General features: G+C 49.8%; 1 protein-coding gene across 2 annotated transcripts in view; it reads left to right on the top strand.

The window, feature by feature from the left end:
- The first annotated feature begins 1,139 nt into the window (after positions 1-1,139).
- LOC104979844 (complement C3-like) overlaps positions 1,140-13,797 on the top strand; it is a 30,635-nt gene continuing 17,977 nt past the window's right edge. Inside the window, exons 1-21 of one of the 2 annotated variants that reach the window (XM_010828390.1) lie at positions 1,140-1,222; positions 1,357-1,509; positions 1,622-1,829; positions 3,748-3,922; positions 4,069-4,139; positions 4,228-4,316; positions 4,400-4,482; positions 4,733-4,820; positions 5,678-5,780; positions 5,920-6,040; positions 6,298-6,413; positions 7,095-7,235; positions 7,327-7,533; positions 7,733-7,939; positions 8,239-8,400; positions 8,667-8,796; positions 9,706-9,786; positions 11,806-12,003; positions 12,160-12,271; positions 13,012-13,097; positions 13,215-13,354. In XM_010828390.1, the coding sequence (XP_010826692.1) occupies positions 1,439-1,509; positions 1,622-1,829; positions 3,748-3,922; positions 4,069-4,139; positions 4,228-4,316; positions 4,400-4,482; positions 4,733-4,820; positions 5,678-5,780; positions 5,920-6,040; positions 6,298-6,413; positions 7,095-7,235; positions 7,327-7,533; positions 7,733-7,939; positions 8,239-8,400; positions 8,667-8,796; positions 9,706-9,786; positions 11,806-12,003; positions 12,160-12,271; positions 13,012-13,097; positions 13,215-13,354 (2,589 nt within the window). In that variant the 5' untranslated portion in view covers positions 1,140-1,222; positions 1,357-1,438. Of the gene's footprint in view, positions 1,510-1,621; positions 1,830-3,747; positions 3,923-4,068; positions 4,140-4,227; positions 4,317-4,399; positions 4,483-4,732; positions 4,821-5,677; positions 5,781-5,919; positions 6,041-6,297; positions 6,414-7,094; positions 7,236-7,326; positions 7,534-7,732; positions 7,940-8,238; positions 8,401-8,666; positions 8,797-9,705; positions 9,787-11,805; positions 12,004-12,159; positions 12,272-13,011; positions 13,098-13,214; positions 13,355-13,797 lie in introns of both variants that reach the window. The other variant, XM_010828389.1, reaches the window with a different exon arrangement.

The raw sequence follows: 13,797 nt of genomic DNA, 5'->3' as shown, positions 1-13,797 counted from the left end.
CTAGTTGAAGTGTGTGGGGGCTACTCTTCAGGTGTGGTGCATGGGCTTCTCATTGCAGTGATGTCTTGTTGCAGAGCACAGGCTCCAGGGTGCTCGGGCTTCAGTACTTGAGGATTCTGGGCTCAGTAGTCGTGGCACGCAGGCTTAGTTGCTCCGTGGCATGGGGAATCTTCCAGGACCAGGGTTTGAACCTGTGTCCCCTGTATTTGCAGGCAATTCTTACTTATCTACTCTTCCACCAGGGAAGTCCAAATAGAGCATATTAGACAGCCAGTGAGAATGATTTCAGGTCAGAGGAAGGCTTCTTCCAGGAATGCTTCAATCAGGATGTGTTTTCCTCCATGGTTTAATGGCAACCCACTCCAGTATTCTTGCCTGAAGAATTTCATGGACAGCAGAACCTGGTGGGCTACAGTCCACGGGGTCACAAAGAGTCGGACACAACTGAGTGACCAACACTTTCACTTTAACTATAATAGCGTATAATTTGCCATCTGGAAAAAGAACCCAGAGAGACTGGTGTGATTTTGGAATAATGGACAGTGGGCGATTTACCAAGTGTAACTGTCTCCTGCTTCCCCGATGGCTCAGATGGTAAAGAATCTGCCTGCAGTGCATGAGACCCGGGTTTAATCCTTGGATCAGGAAGATCCCCTGGAGAAGGGAATGGCAACCCACTCCAGTATTCTTGCCTGGAGAATCCCATGGACAGAGGACACTGGTGGGCTACAGTCCATGGGGGTCACACAGAGTTGGACACGACTGAGCGACTAACACACACAATCGTCTCCTGCAAGGAAGGAGAAAAGCCATGAGGTTCATGCTGAGTGAAAGTCACTCAGTCGCTCAGAAGCCCAGTAAGAGGATTTGACCTGTGCATTTTCCAGAAGCTTCCACTACAGTGGGTCCCAGGGCCAGATGGCTAAATGCCTCATACAGCTGATCACACCTGTGATTGGGAAATAAAAACATAATGCCTGCATTGCCCTTGTTAGAGCAGCTACCCCAGAAATTCTTGCCAATTTCACAAGGGCAGAGGTGGGAACATCCTGTCTCCTCCTACCCCTACCACCCAATCCCAACTATGTCCCGAGTGTGTGCTGCGCCTAGCGGTCACCTGGCCTGGGAAGTGACCTCCTTCCTGCTGTGGGAGCAGAGGGCTTCAGGATGAGACCCAGTGGCTGATGGGAAAGACAGCTCTCCCTACGCTCTGGCCCCCAAGGTGGGGGTGGGGCTGGAGTAGTCTCAGTGCAACTTTCCCTGACCCCGGACCCTGCAGAGCACTGGTTGAGAAGGGCAGAGCAGCCCCTCATCTTTCACTGGATTTATGGGAAGTTCCTCCCCTTGTTCGTTTAGATATTAACTCAACCAGGACAAGCCAAGGCAAACAGACCAGCGCTGAGGTGGACAAGAGGACAAGCATCTTCCACCCACCGCCATGGACGTGCCCTGGGGCCTGGGGTTGCTGCTTCTCCTCCTGGGGATCCCCATCGCCCAGGCTGAGCCGCTGTGAGTCAGAACTGAGGGGACCCGGCCGCTGGCATGATTCCTTGCATTTGACCCCAGTCCATTGCTTCCCCCACTTGAATCCTCCTGTCCCCCCGTATATGTTCACTGGCAGGTACATCCTGGTGACCCCCCGGGTCCTGCGGATCGGCAGCCCAGAGACCATCCATGTGGAGGCTCATTCTGACTCCAGTGAGCCCCTCAGCCATCCCCTTGAGGTGAATCTCAGCGTGTGGGATTTCCCCATGAAGAATACTCGGGTGGCCAGGAGAGAGCTCGTTCTCTCAAAGGAAAACCACTTTATGGACCAAGCATCAGTGACGGTGGGTGACAGGCCAAGATGAGTGGGCTGGATATACTTACTGCTCCTCTTATGTCCTATTTTTTGTTTAACTTATTGAAGTATAGTTCATTTACAACGTTGTGTTAATTACTGCTGTACAGCAATAGGCTTCCCTGGTGGCTCAATGGTATAAAGTATCCACCAGCAGTGCAGGAGACTGGGATTCAACCCCTGGGCCAGGAAGATCCCCTGGAGAAGGGAATGGCTACCCACTCCAGTATTCTTGCCTGGAGAATTCCATGCATCAAGGAGCCTGGCAGGCTATAGTCCATAGGGTGGCAAAGAGTCACACACAACTGAGCGACTAACACTTTCTTTTTTTTTTTTTTTCCAGAAAATCTCAGAGTAATCAAGTGAAAGGTTAAAGGTGGGAAGGAGAAGATGGCTTTGTTTCAGGGTGAACAGTCTGAGCAAAGACCTGGAAGGGAAATGCAGCATGGTGGCTTGGGAAGCAGAAAAAGACTTTAAAATCTTTCTTATTAGGCCTCAGCTCAGTTGGTAAAGAATCAGCCTGCAATGCAGGAGACCCCGGTTTGATTCCTGGGTCGGAAAGATCCACTGGAGAAGGGATAGGCTATCCACTCCAGTATTCTTGGGTTTTCCTGGTGGCTCAGATGGTAAAGAATCCACCTGCAAGGCAGGAGACCTGGATTTGATCCCTGGGCTGGGAAGATCCCCTGGAGAAGGGAATGGCTACCCACTCCAGTATTCTGCCTGAAGAATTCCATGGACAGAAGAGGCTGGCAGGCTACAGTTCATGGGGCCACAAAGAGACACAACTGAGTGACTTCCACTTTTGTACGTTCTTTTTCATATTCTATTCTATTATGGTTTATCACAGGATTTTAAATAGAGTTCCCTGTGCTCTACAGTAGGACCTTGTGGTTTATCCATTCTATATATACCGGTTGGCATGCTCTATCCATTTAGAAATTCAAAGTCCCCTAAGTCTGGGCTCCAAGAAAGGCCTTGATTAGCCCACATGACACCTCTGTGCAAATCTAAAAAGAAATGATACCAATCAACTTACAAAACAGAAAGAGACTCACAGTATTGAGGAACGAACTTATTCTTGCCATGGGGGAAGGGTGTGGGGGAGGGATATTTAGGGAGTTTGGGATGGACATGTACACACTGCTGGGTTTAAAACGGGTAACCAACAAGGACCTGGGAGCTCTGTTCAATGTTATATGGCAGCCTGCATGGGAGGGGAGTTTATGGGAGGAGAGTTTGAGGGAGAATGCATACATGTATATGCATGGCTGAGTCCCTTCACCGTTCACTTGAAACTATCACAACATTGTTAATCGGCTATGCTGCTGCTGCTGCTGCTGCTGCTAAGTCGCGTCAGTCGTGTCCGATTCTGTGCGACCCCAGAGACGGCAGCCCACCAGGCTCCCCCGTCCCTGGGATTCTCCAGGCAAGAACACTGGAGTGGGTTGCCATTTCCTTCTCCAATGCATGAAAGTGAAAAGTGAAAGTGAAGTCGCTCAGTCGTGTCCGACTCTTAGCGACCCCATAGACTGCAGCCCACCAGGCTCCTCCATCCATGGGATTTTCCAGGCAAGAGTACTGGAGTGGGGTGCCATTGCCTTCTCCGTAATCGGCTATACCCCAACACAAAATAAAAAGTTTAAAATAAAATAAATCATAGCTTGAGATTTGAAAGAATAAAAGGCGCCCTCTGCTGGTGACTTGGGAAACAGTCTAAACGGGATTGCATCCGCGCCGGATGCACTAGCTCGGCAGCAACCTGGGCGTTGCACGCTGGAACCTTGCCCCCAACGGCAGAACCAGAGAGCTCCCATTCATTTGCTTCTCCAACACCTGGTCCAGGGCTTTGCCCGCAAGGATGGAGACCCCAGCAGACCCTGAGGAGTGTGGGCATCTCTCCCCAGATTCCCGAGGACCTGGTCTACCCCCCAAAACCCGGGATGCAGTATGTCATCATCGAGGCAAACTGGGCACCCACCTCAGTTTCCTCATCCATGAATAAGCTGGTGTTGGTGGCTCCCCATGCTGGATACATCTTCATCCAGACGGACAAGACCATCTACACTCCCGAGCAATCAGGTGCAGCCCCCCTGGGCCCCATGTTCCACTTCCCAAGGTGTCCTTCTGTCCAAGGCCCCCCTCCCTCACTGCCCAAGATCCTTATGACGATACCCACCCCCTCTCCAAACCCTAGCCCACGCTCAGAATCTTCCCTCCTTCTCTAGTTCAATACCGGGTGTACACCGTGAACCACAGGATGGATCCTGTGTCCAGGACTTTCACTCTGGACATCAAGGTGACCTCTCCTGAGGGGAGGGTGGACCCCAGGTTCTATCACGTGCTGGAAGGCTGGGGCGTGAACCTCCCGCTCTCCATTCCTGCAGAACCCGGAGGGGATTGCTGTGATCAGCAAGGATCTCCTGCCGGATAATGGTGTCTACATAGATTCCTTCACCCTCCCAGAGCGTATCAGGTACCCTGCCAGGAGCTCTAGAGATGGAGTGGGGGCAGGTCTTCCTTCTCAGGCTCCAACTCTCCTAACTCTTTGTGCTTCAGTATTGGGACCTGGACCATTGAAGCCAGTTACCAAACGGCTCCCAAGCAGAAGTTCAAGACAGGCTTTGAAGTGAAGGAGTACGGTGAGAAGGGTGTGCCGGGGAGGACAAGGTGGGTCTCCACAAGGAGTGGAGCTGGAAATGCAAAGAAGGTCTCATGGTGCATGTTCCATGTGCCAGGGCCTGAGCTGGGGGCTGGTGAACAGGACCATGTGTCCAGCCCATCAGGGCTGCGAGAAGCATTGAGGAAGGAGCAAGTGGGGCGGGGAAGGGATGGGAGTGGAGCAGGCACAGTGAAACGCTGAGGGTAAGTAACTCTCTTTACTCCACCCAGTGCTCCCATCTTTTGAGGTCCAGCTGACACCCAACAAGACTTTCTTCTACCTCAGGGATGAGGTTCTGGGTGTGAATATCCAGGCCCGGTGAGTCCCTTTACCCCTAGCCTGGCCAGAGGACCAGGGAGGCCAAGAAGCTGAATGGGCAGAGAAATGAGCCCTTCTGTAGCTCTTAGGGTATAAGAGAGACACTCTGCCACCCATGAGACATTCTTGTCCTGTGAGGTTGTGCACATCACCCCCTAGGTCTCCAGGGTTGCACAAGCCACCTTGTCTTCATAACGGAGTTACACCATATCTCACGGTTCGGACCGTCTCTGAAGATCCATGAGGTCTCATAGGCACCTTTGCTATCTCCTGAGATTGTCCAGGTCATTTCTGGAGCTCAACGAAGCTGCAAATGCTACATTCGCTGCCTTTTGGAATTTTACAGACCATCTCCACAGCTCTATAAGGCTGTACAGGCCATGTTGTCTGCCTAGGGTTGTAGTGGCCATGTCTGTCACTTCTTGACATTATATAGACCACTTCTTCAACTCTATCATCCTACACAGGTCTCGTAGACTGCCTGATGAGGCTTCACAGGCTGCCTTTGCCACCCCAGGGTTGTTCAGACTTCCCTGTGGCTCCATATGGCTGTGCAGCCTACCTCTACCATCCTGGGAGGTTGCATAGGCCACATCTGCAACCCAACAAGACTTCATGGGGTTCTTTTGTCATCTCCCAGGCTTGTGTTGGTCAGTAATGGAATCATCTTAGTCACCAGGGGCCCCCTCTGCCCTTCCCAAGTGTTACAGCCTTTCCTCCAGCTCCATGAGGTCCTACAGGCTGTGTCTGCAGACACATGAGGTCGTGTCTGCGGGCAAACACATGAGGTCGTGTCTGCAGACTCATGAGGTTGTGAGGGTGCTTCAGAGCTAGTGAGATGGATATCTATCCTCCAGGTATATATTCAACAAGCCAGTGGATGGACATGCTCTGGCCATCTTCGGGGTGAAGCAGGACTCCCGTCGGATCCCCATCCAAAGCTCCCTGCAGAGGGTGGAGGTGATTGAGACTTACCCCTCTGCTATCTGTCCTCCCCCACCTCCTCTCCCCTCTTTCCCCTTCTCCCACCTCCCTTCCTTTGACTATCCCCTACTTCCCAAGAAACCATCTCCTCTCCTCTCTCCTACTCTGAGAGCAGATCTCTCAAGGCCATGGCCACATCTCCCTCCAGAAGGACACACTGATGGCTGCCTTCCAAGGCTCAGAAGAGGACTTCATTGGGGCCTCAATCTTTGTCAACGTCACTGTCTTCTCCTCAGGTGCCATCCTCACCTGGGCCCCCTGGCTAAGCTCACAACCCTGTGTCCTTTTCCAACCCAGGCACTCCACCTATGTGACCTCAGGCCAGCTCCTTAGCAGAGAAATTGGGAAATACCAGAAGGACTGGGAGGAGTCGAAATTGTGTTACCATCTTATCTTGCCTTCACCAAGTGGTGCCTTCCGTACCAGCAGCCCTGCTTCTTCCCCAAGAAACTTAACATCTGCTGCAGATTTCATGGTCCCCGTGTCTCTCCAGGGGGTGAGATGGTCCAGACCGAGATCTCTGGGGTGAAGATTGTTCGGAGCCCATACAACATCAAGTTCATCAAGACACCCCAGTATTTCAAGCCGGGGATGCCATTCAGCTTTAGGGTCAGAGTCTGGGTTTACTCCACTCAGGGACTCAGGGCCCCTCTTCCCTGAAACAGACCTTCCCAGGAGACAAAATCCCACACTGGATTCACCTGCCTCCCAGAAATTCATTTGTCTAAGAATTGAGTGCATCATGTCTCCAGACCTATCCCAGGGTTCCCTCAAGTCGTAACTCAAATCCCCCCAAAGCACAGAGATGGCTCCAGAATTTCTCCAAAGATGGAGGGGGGATGGTTACAGACCACAGTCAGGCTAGAAGGTGGTGCTTAGACATTTATCTTGAGACTGCATTTGCACAGAAAGTGTGCTATTTTTGTATACATTCTTCTGGGATGATTTTGAGATGTCTGGTGGGCATTATAAAAGCTGGTGACAATCCTACTCCAAGCTTTCCCCAAGCCCTGCATGTCTCCTCCTATGCTTTTCGCCCTCAATCCCCCCCACCCCTACCCACCTGGCACACAAACCCCAGGGCTGCCACATCTGGCTTTACTCTGCAAAACTCTAAGGGGCGCCATTCATTGGCACTAAATGAGTGGTGGGTTCAGCACTGGTGTCGTTCAGTGCACAACTTGTACAGCTGTACAAAGCAGTCTTATCCAGGCTGCCTTCACAGTTCCCACCCCTTACCTAAGGCCACCCTCAGGCCTGTCCTTGATCTCACACCAGATTCCACCCCAGGTCTTCGTCTCAAATCCTGATGGGTCCCCAGCTTCCAAAGTCCTCGTCAGCTGCACAAATGTGAAAGTACACACCACACCACGTGGTGAGGCTACTCTGGTCATCAACACAGAAGCAAATCTGAAGGAGCTCACTATCCAGGTACCAAACTTACAGGGAAGGGATAGTGGGGCTGGGATTTTGTAAGCTGGAAGAGTTATTGAGGGGTTTACTTGTCCATCACTCTCCCGAGGTGAAAACTGAGGCACCAATCCAGCCAGAGGAGCAGGCTTCAGCCAGTATGACAGCTCGGCCTTACTCAACTCAAGATGAGTCAGGAAACTTCCTGCACATTGATGTGAAGGCATTGAGCACAGAAGTTGGCAGCAACCTCCAACTGAACCTCAACACAAATCGAGATTCTTCTGTCAGTAACAAGATCACTCGCTTCACCATCCTGGTGAGGGGCTGGACTTGCACTGAGGAATTCTTTCTGTGGTACAACCCTGGCAAGCTGAGTTGGTGGGAACCATGTGGGATGGACTCAGACCTAAGGGTGGGCTGAAGCAAAGGGACTATGGGCCTCCTTTTTGGGCTGGGATGGCCTTGGGGAAGGGCTGGTCCTGTCCTTCTCATCCTTAGTCTCCCTTGTCTCCAAGGTCTTGAGTAAGGGTCAGATTGTGCATGCCAAAGAATTAAAAAATCATGGGAGTGTCTTCGCATCCACCATTATTGATGTGACTTCCAAGATGCTGCCCTCCTTCCGCATTCTGGCCTTTTATTTACTGCCCAAGGGGACAGGACAGGACCCTGAACTGGTGGCTGATTCCATTTTGATTGATGTGAATGACAAATGCCAGGAGAAGGTGAGCCTAACTCCTTATAGTTGTACACCACCATCATAATTCTTGGGAGACAGTCTGTACAAATTTAAGGGCTCTCAGCCTGGGGGCAAGGGAGAGGAAGAGGAAGTGATGTGGCATTAAAAGCTCAACCTCAGAGGTGAAGAAGATGCAAGTAAGTGTGCAGAGTTGAGACTGGCCTGGTGGAGTTCCCAGATGCACCATCAGAGCTGCAGGGAGCATGGACTTGAAAGTGGACTTCAGGAAACCCCTTGGTGACCTATGAGCCTCTTTTCCTCACATCTCTCTTTTTCCTTGCTTAGTTGAAGATTGGCTTGCAGAATGAAGCATACGTCCAGCCTATACAACCAAGCAGCTTGGTGGCATTGAAGGTTACAGGTGATGCAGAAGCCACAGTGGGGCTAGTAGCTGTGGACAAGGCTGTCCATATCTTGAACAGCAAGCACAAGTTCACACAGAAGAAGGTAAAAGCATGTGGGCTTTGAGCCAAAAGATTTCTTGGAGATTCTAGCTGGAGCCTCAGTTTCTTCACCTATTAAATGGGTAATATTGGTGATTGCAAAGATTCAAGGAGCCTGTGGATGGCATAGAAGTTGGCAGGTGGTAAGAGCTCAATAAATCGATGATGGTATGAAAATTATTATTTGAACCAGCAATTACAGTGTACCATTGCACCTTCCCTGGAGGGGTAATACAAGCTCCAAATCCAGGGTCCTCTCTTGACCCTCAGATCTGGGATACGGTAGAGGAACATGACATTGGCTGCACAGCAGGCAGTGGGAAAGACAGACTTGCCGTGTTCAAGGATGCTGGATTGGACATGAAGATGAGCACAGGGATGGACACTTTGGCGAGCACAGGTACAGATTGGGGACAGGAGGAGGGTAGAGGAAGGGAAAGTGCTATCCAGTGGTTAGGCACATGGACTTTGGTGTGAAACAGATGAGCTAAAATCTAGGATGCTGCCACTTACCATAGGTCAGTCATATTTCCTCTCTGATTCTCAATTTATCTGACCATAAAATATACATAGTAATATGTATATGTATAGAAGTAACTCACTGTGTGCTAATTAAGATGCAATTTTAGCCATGTGTATCAGAGATACAAATTAACATTGTCTTAAACAAGGGAGACGTTTATTTCTTGCTCAATAACAGGCCAGAGATTATTCTGGGACTCAGGCTCCTTCAAGCTTATTGCTCTGTTGTATCCCAAGATGGAGGCTTATTAGGACCTCCTGCCAGGCACCAGGACAAAGGGACTTGAGAAGAAGACACTTCTCTCTCATCTTATTGGCCAAAATTCAGTCACACAGCCCATCTAGATGCAAGGGAGGCTGGGAAATGTAGTATTCATTTCTGAGTGATACATTAAAGATGGAGGCTTAAATGCCACAAGCCACAGGGGAGAATGGATATATGGAGACAACTAGGCATATCTTCTTTCAGCTATAAACCGTGAAAACAATAATGATTTTTATTTACTGCAAGCTGGAGCCTGCACTAAGTACTTTTATATGCATGATCTCACAGATAGAACTATGATTATTCCATTTTACGCAGCTGAAGAAATTGAAACCCAGAGAGGTTAAGTGACTTGCTGAAGACTGCACAGCTTTTAAGTGTCAAAACTTGAATGTGAAGAGGCTATGAGATAAAATGAGGTGATGCATATGAAGCACTGGGTAGGCAGTAAGCACCCAGTAAGTATCAAGAATGTGGATAACAATCTTGACTTATCCTCTCATTCTTCCCTCTGACTCCCAGACTGGCACTGCCCACCAAGCCCCTCTCCCAGCCATCGCCGCCGCCGCTCCTTGAAGAGGTTGGAGACCAAGAGGAAAGCAGGTTAGTACTAAAGCTGGATGTGGCCCTCTTGGCTCCCTGCTGCTGCTGCTGCTGCTGCTGCTAAGTTGCTTCAGTCGTGTCCGACTCTGTGCGACCCCATAGACGGCAGCCTACCAGGCTCCCCCGTCCCTGGGGTTCTCCAGGCAAGAACACTGGAGTGGGTTGCCATTTCCTTCTCCAATGCATGAAAGTGAAAAGTGAAAGTGAAGTCACTCAGTCGTGTCCGACTCTTCACGACCCCATGGGCTGCAGCCTACCAGGCTCCTCTGTCCATGGGAGTTTCCAGACAAGAGTACTGGAGTGGGTTGCCATTGCCCTACCAGGGCTTAGAACAGAAAACTGAAACCACTCTAGATACTCCAATGAGGAGAGGAGTGACTTAATGATGGAAGTTTAGTGCTTTGAAATTCATTAGCTGAGCTTTGGAAATGAAGTTGGAAAGGTGTTTGCTGGGACTCAAGGTCATGCCACTGGAGATCTTGCAATGCACAAAATCTCAGGACATTGCTGTCAATATCCCTTGGGAAGCTGATGGGTCAATAATGAAACACAGAATTATGCCTGCTACAGAAACAGATGGTAGCCCACCTATCAACTACCACTGATGGTAGGGAAAATGGTCCCCACCTCTCTTCCACCTTCCAAATCCTATACAAGAGCGTCTGAAAAGTGAAAGTGAAATGGAATTCTCCAGGCAAGAATACTGGAGTGAGTAGCCATTACCTTCTCCAGGGGATCTTCCCAACTCAGAGATCAAACCCCGGTCTCCAGCATTGCAGGCAGATCTTTTACCATCTGAGCCACTAGGAAAGCCCACACAGGAGTTTCTAGATGGCAGGATCTCGTTCCATCCAGCACCCTAGCAGCAAGGGAGTCTGGAAATGTAGTTTTTAGATGTCTAGAGTCTGTGATACTGAAAGGGGAAAAGGATAACCTGTAGACGAAGACCAGGGTGTGGTGAATCAAGAAGTCTAGAGCTGAAGGAAGATGGGAGGTAAAACTAGGTGTTTTTAGAAGATGGATTCTATGAATATTAGACTTTTCAGTCTCTTTGGCAGTGCTAATTACTTTGTGGGTTTAAATAAAGGGGAAATAAGTGAAGTCTAATAAAAATTTAGGTAAAACGCTGTCTAATTTCAATATCAAAAATTCTGCTAACCTTCATGGAAAAGTACATATTATAAACTGTTGTTATATTTATGATAACAATCAGTCATATTACTTAACTATAGATGTGCTAATCATGTTATATGGTAGATGGCAAGATTTTTAAACTGCTGTAATATTTTAATCTTTAAGTGCACTCCTTCAGTTGGCTAATTTAGAAGCCTTTCAACTTGGCATCATACTCTACAGCAAGTTTTGTGTTTTCATTTTTTAAAAATACACAGTAAAACCAAGAGTCAAAATTGCATCTTTTTAAGGCTTATTTATTTACTTTTGGTTGTGCTGGGTCTTCGTTACTGCAGGCAGCTTTCTCTAGTTGCAGAGAGCAGGGGCCAAGCTCTAGTTGCCATGCGCAGGCTTCTCACTGAGGTGACTTCTCTTGTTGCAGAGCACAAGCTCCAGGGCACAGGCCTAGTAGTTGTGGTGCACGGTCTTAGTTGCCCTGTGGCTTGTGAAATCTTCCCAGATCAGGGATCAAACCTGTGTCCCCTGCACTGACGGGCAGATTCCTAGTCACTGCACCACCAGGGGAGTCCCAAAATTACATCTTTAATAAATAAACATGGCATTGCCAATCCCCGTCCAAAAGGAAGGAGGAAGAGCAATGTTTCTGAGCTCTGTGACCCTAGGCCAGTGAATTGATCTTCTGTGCTCAACTTCCTCATTAGAACACATCACAAGGGAAGGGTTCAATGTGAAGCTTCAGGGGAAAGATATAGCAAAGCTCTAGGGACAGCATTTCCAGAGATGTGGCTAAACAGAGGGCGAGTGTCATGGTGCTTAGGTGGATGGGTCCCTGCTTCCTCAGGTCCCTCCCAGCCCTTCCTCTGTCCCTCTAACTCTGGCCTGCAGTGAACAAGTTCAAGACAGAGCTGGAGCAGAAGTGCTGTGAGGCTGGGCTCCGGGAGAACCCAGTGGGGCTGTCATGTAAGGAGAGGATCCAGCATGTCCGCCATGGACCAGTCTGCATCACTGCCTTCCTGAGCTGCTGCCAGCTGTCTGAGACCCTGACTCGGGAGGCCCGAGAGGAGCAGCTGCTTCTGGGGACAAGTGAGGGGGCCATGGCAGGAGGCACAGGGTTGGGAGGGCTCCACTGAGGGGGTGTGGAGTGCGATGGAGGGTTGGAGTGGGAGGACCCCACTGAAGGGTCTGCTGGGTCATGGGAGATGTGCAGAGGAGACCCTGCCCGGCATCTGCCCCCTGCAGCGGATGAAGATGATGATTTAGATGACTTCTTCCTGGAGGACGAGCCTGTCCGGAGCGTGTTCCCTGAAAGTTGGTTCTGGAAGACCATTACTCTGCCAAAAATCACACAAGGGTAGGATTATGACCCTCATGTCAGCCTCTGGTCCCTGGCCCTTCCATGCATTATCAGGGGATGTGGAGTCTTCCCAGACCAGGGATCGAACCTGTATCCCCTGCTTAGGCAGGCAGATTCCTAACCACTGCACTACCAGGGAAGTCCCAAGATTGCGTCTTTAATAAGTAAACATGGCACTGCCCATCCCTCTCCGAAAGAAAGGAGGAAGAGAAACAGAAGCAGCAGCAGCAGCATAAATTCCACTCCCAGCTCTGCCGCTCGTGAGCTGTGTGACCCTGGGCCAGTGTATTGAGCTCTTTGTAGCTCAACTTCTCTGCAAGTTGAATGCTTCTAAATTAGCTAACTGAAGGAATGCACTTAAAGATTAAAAAATATAACAATTTAACCATCTTATTGTCTACCACATAACATGATTAGAACAGCCATAGGTCAGTAATATAACTTGATTGTTGCTGTAAATGAAACTGTTCATATTATGTACTTTTTTCAGGGCCAATGCTCCCGGGGTGATACTGAGCTCTCAGAATCGTCCCATGCCTTCCTGGATGGGGATAAAGATCCCAGTGGGTTCCCCTCCCAAATCATGGCCCTCTAAGGAAAATGTCTCTAATTGGGTGACTCACTGACCCATCCATAGTAATGTTAAGCCCAAGACAGTGACCCTCAAATCAGAGGCTCTGTCTAGGCAGCACAGACTCATCATGTCCCTTCCATCCACCCCCTGGGGCTTCCTGCAGCATCTCCCACTACACCACCCACGTGACCATGCCTGATTCCATCACCACATGGCAGTTCGTGGCTGTCAGCATCAAGACTGGACAAGGTGACCCCACAAGCCCAGTGCTGAGGAAACAGGAGAACAATGGCCCTGACCAGCCCCTCACCCCCACTCCCAGGACAGTTGGCCTTTGCTTGACCGCGAGTGCTCTCCTGGTTCTAGGTCTTTGCGTCTCAGATCCCTTTGAGCTGACAGTTATGAAACCCTTCTTTGTGGATCTTAAGTTGCCCTTCTCCGTGATCAGGAACGAGCAAGTCCAGATCCAAGCTGTGCTGTACAATTTCTTGCAGCAGTCAGTCAAGGTGAAGCCCCCAGACTTCCCCCTGTCCCTTCAAACATATCTGTTGGTGTGTTTTATGAAAAGGGATGGAGTGTGTCCATTTACTGAAGGGGCCACTGAAGTGGCAGCCTTTTTGCGAAAGCATCTAAGACATTTTCTCATTTAAGCCTCACAATAACCCCAGGAGATGGATGCTCTGGCCATTCTCAGTTTAGAGATAATTGCTTCCTGAGGTTACACCGCACCCAAGAGACAGAAGCCTGGCATGCTGCAGTCCATGGGGTCACAAAGAGTCGAACACTTAGAGACTGAACATCAACAACAAGTGAAAGAAGGGGTGTGAACCCAGGCGGGGTCTTTACTCTCAACCACTATGCTACGTTGTCACGTACTCAGGATTCTCAGGATGGAGGCAGGGAGGAGACTGTGACTTTAGGGTCCTGGGCCTCCTCAGGCAATCAAGAT

This window comes from Bison bison, unplaced genomic scaffold, assembly GCF_000754665.1.
Source record: "Bison bison bison isolate TAMUID 2011002044 unplaced genomic scaffold, Bison_UMD1.0 scf7180017864492, whole genome shotgun sequence".
Lineage (NCBI taxonomy): Eukaryota > Metazoa > Chordata > Mammalia > Artiodactyla > Bovidae > Bison > Bison bison.
This window is presented reverse-complemented; position numbering and strand designations above follow the sequence as displayed.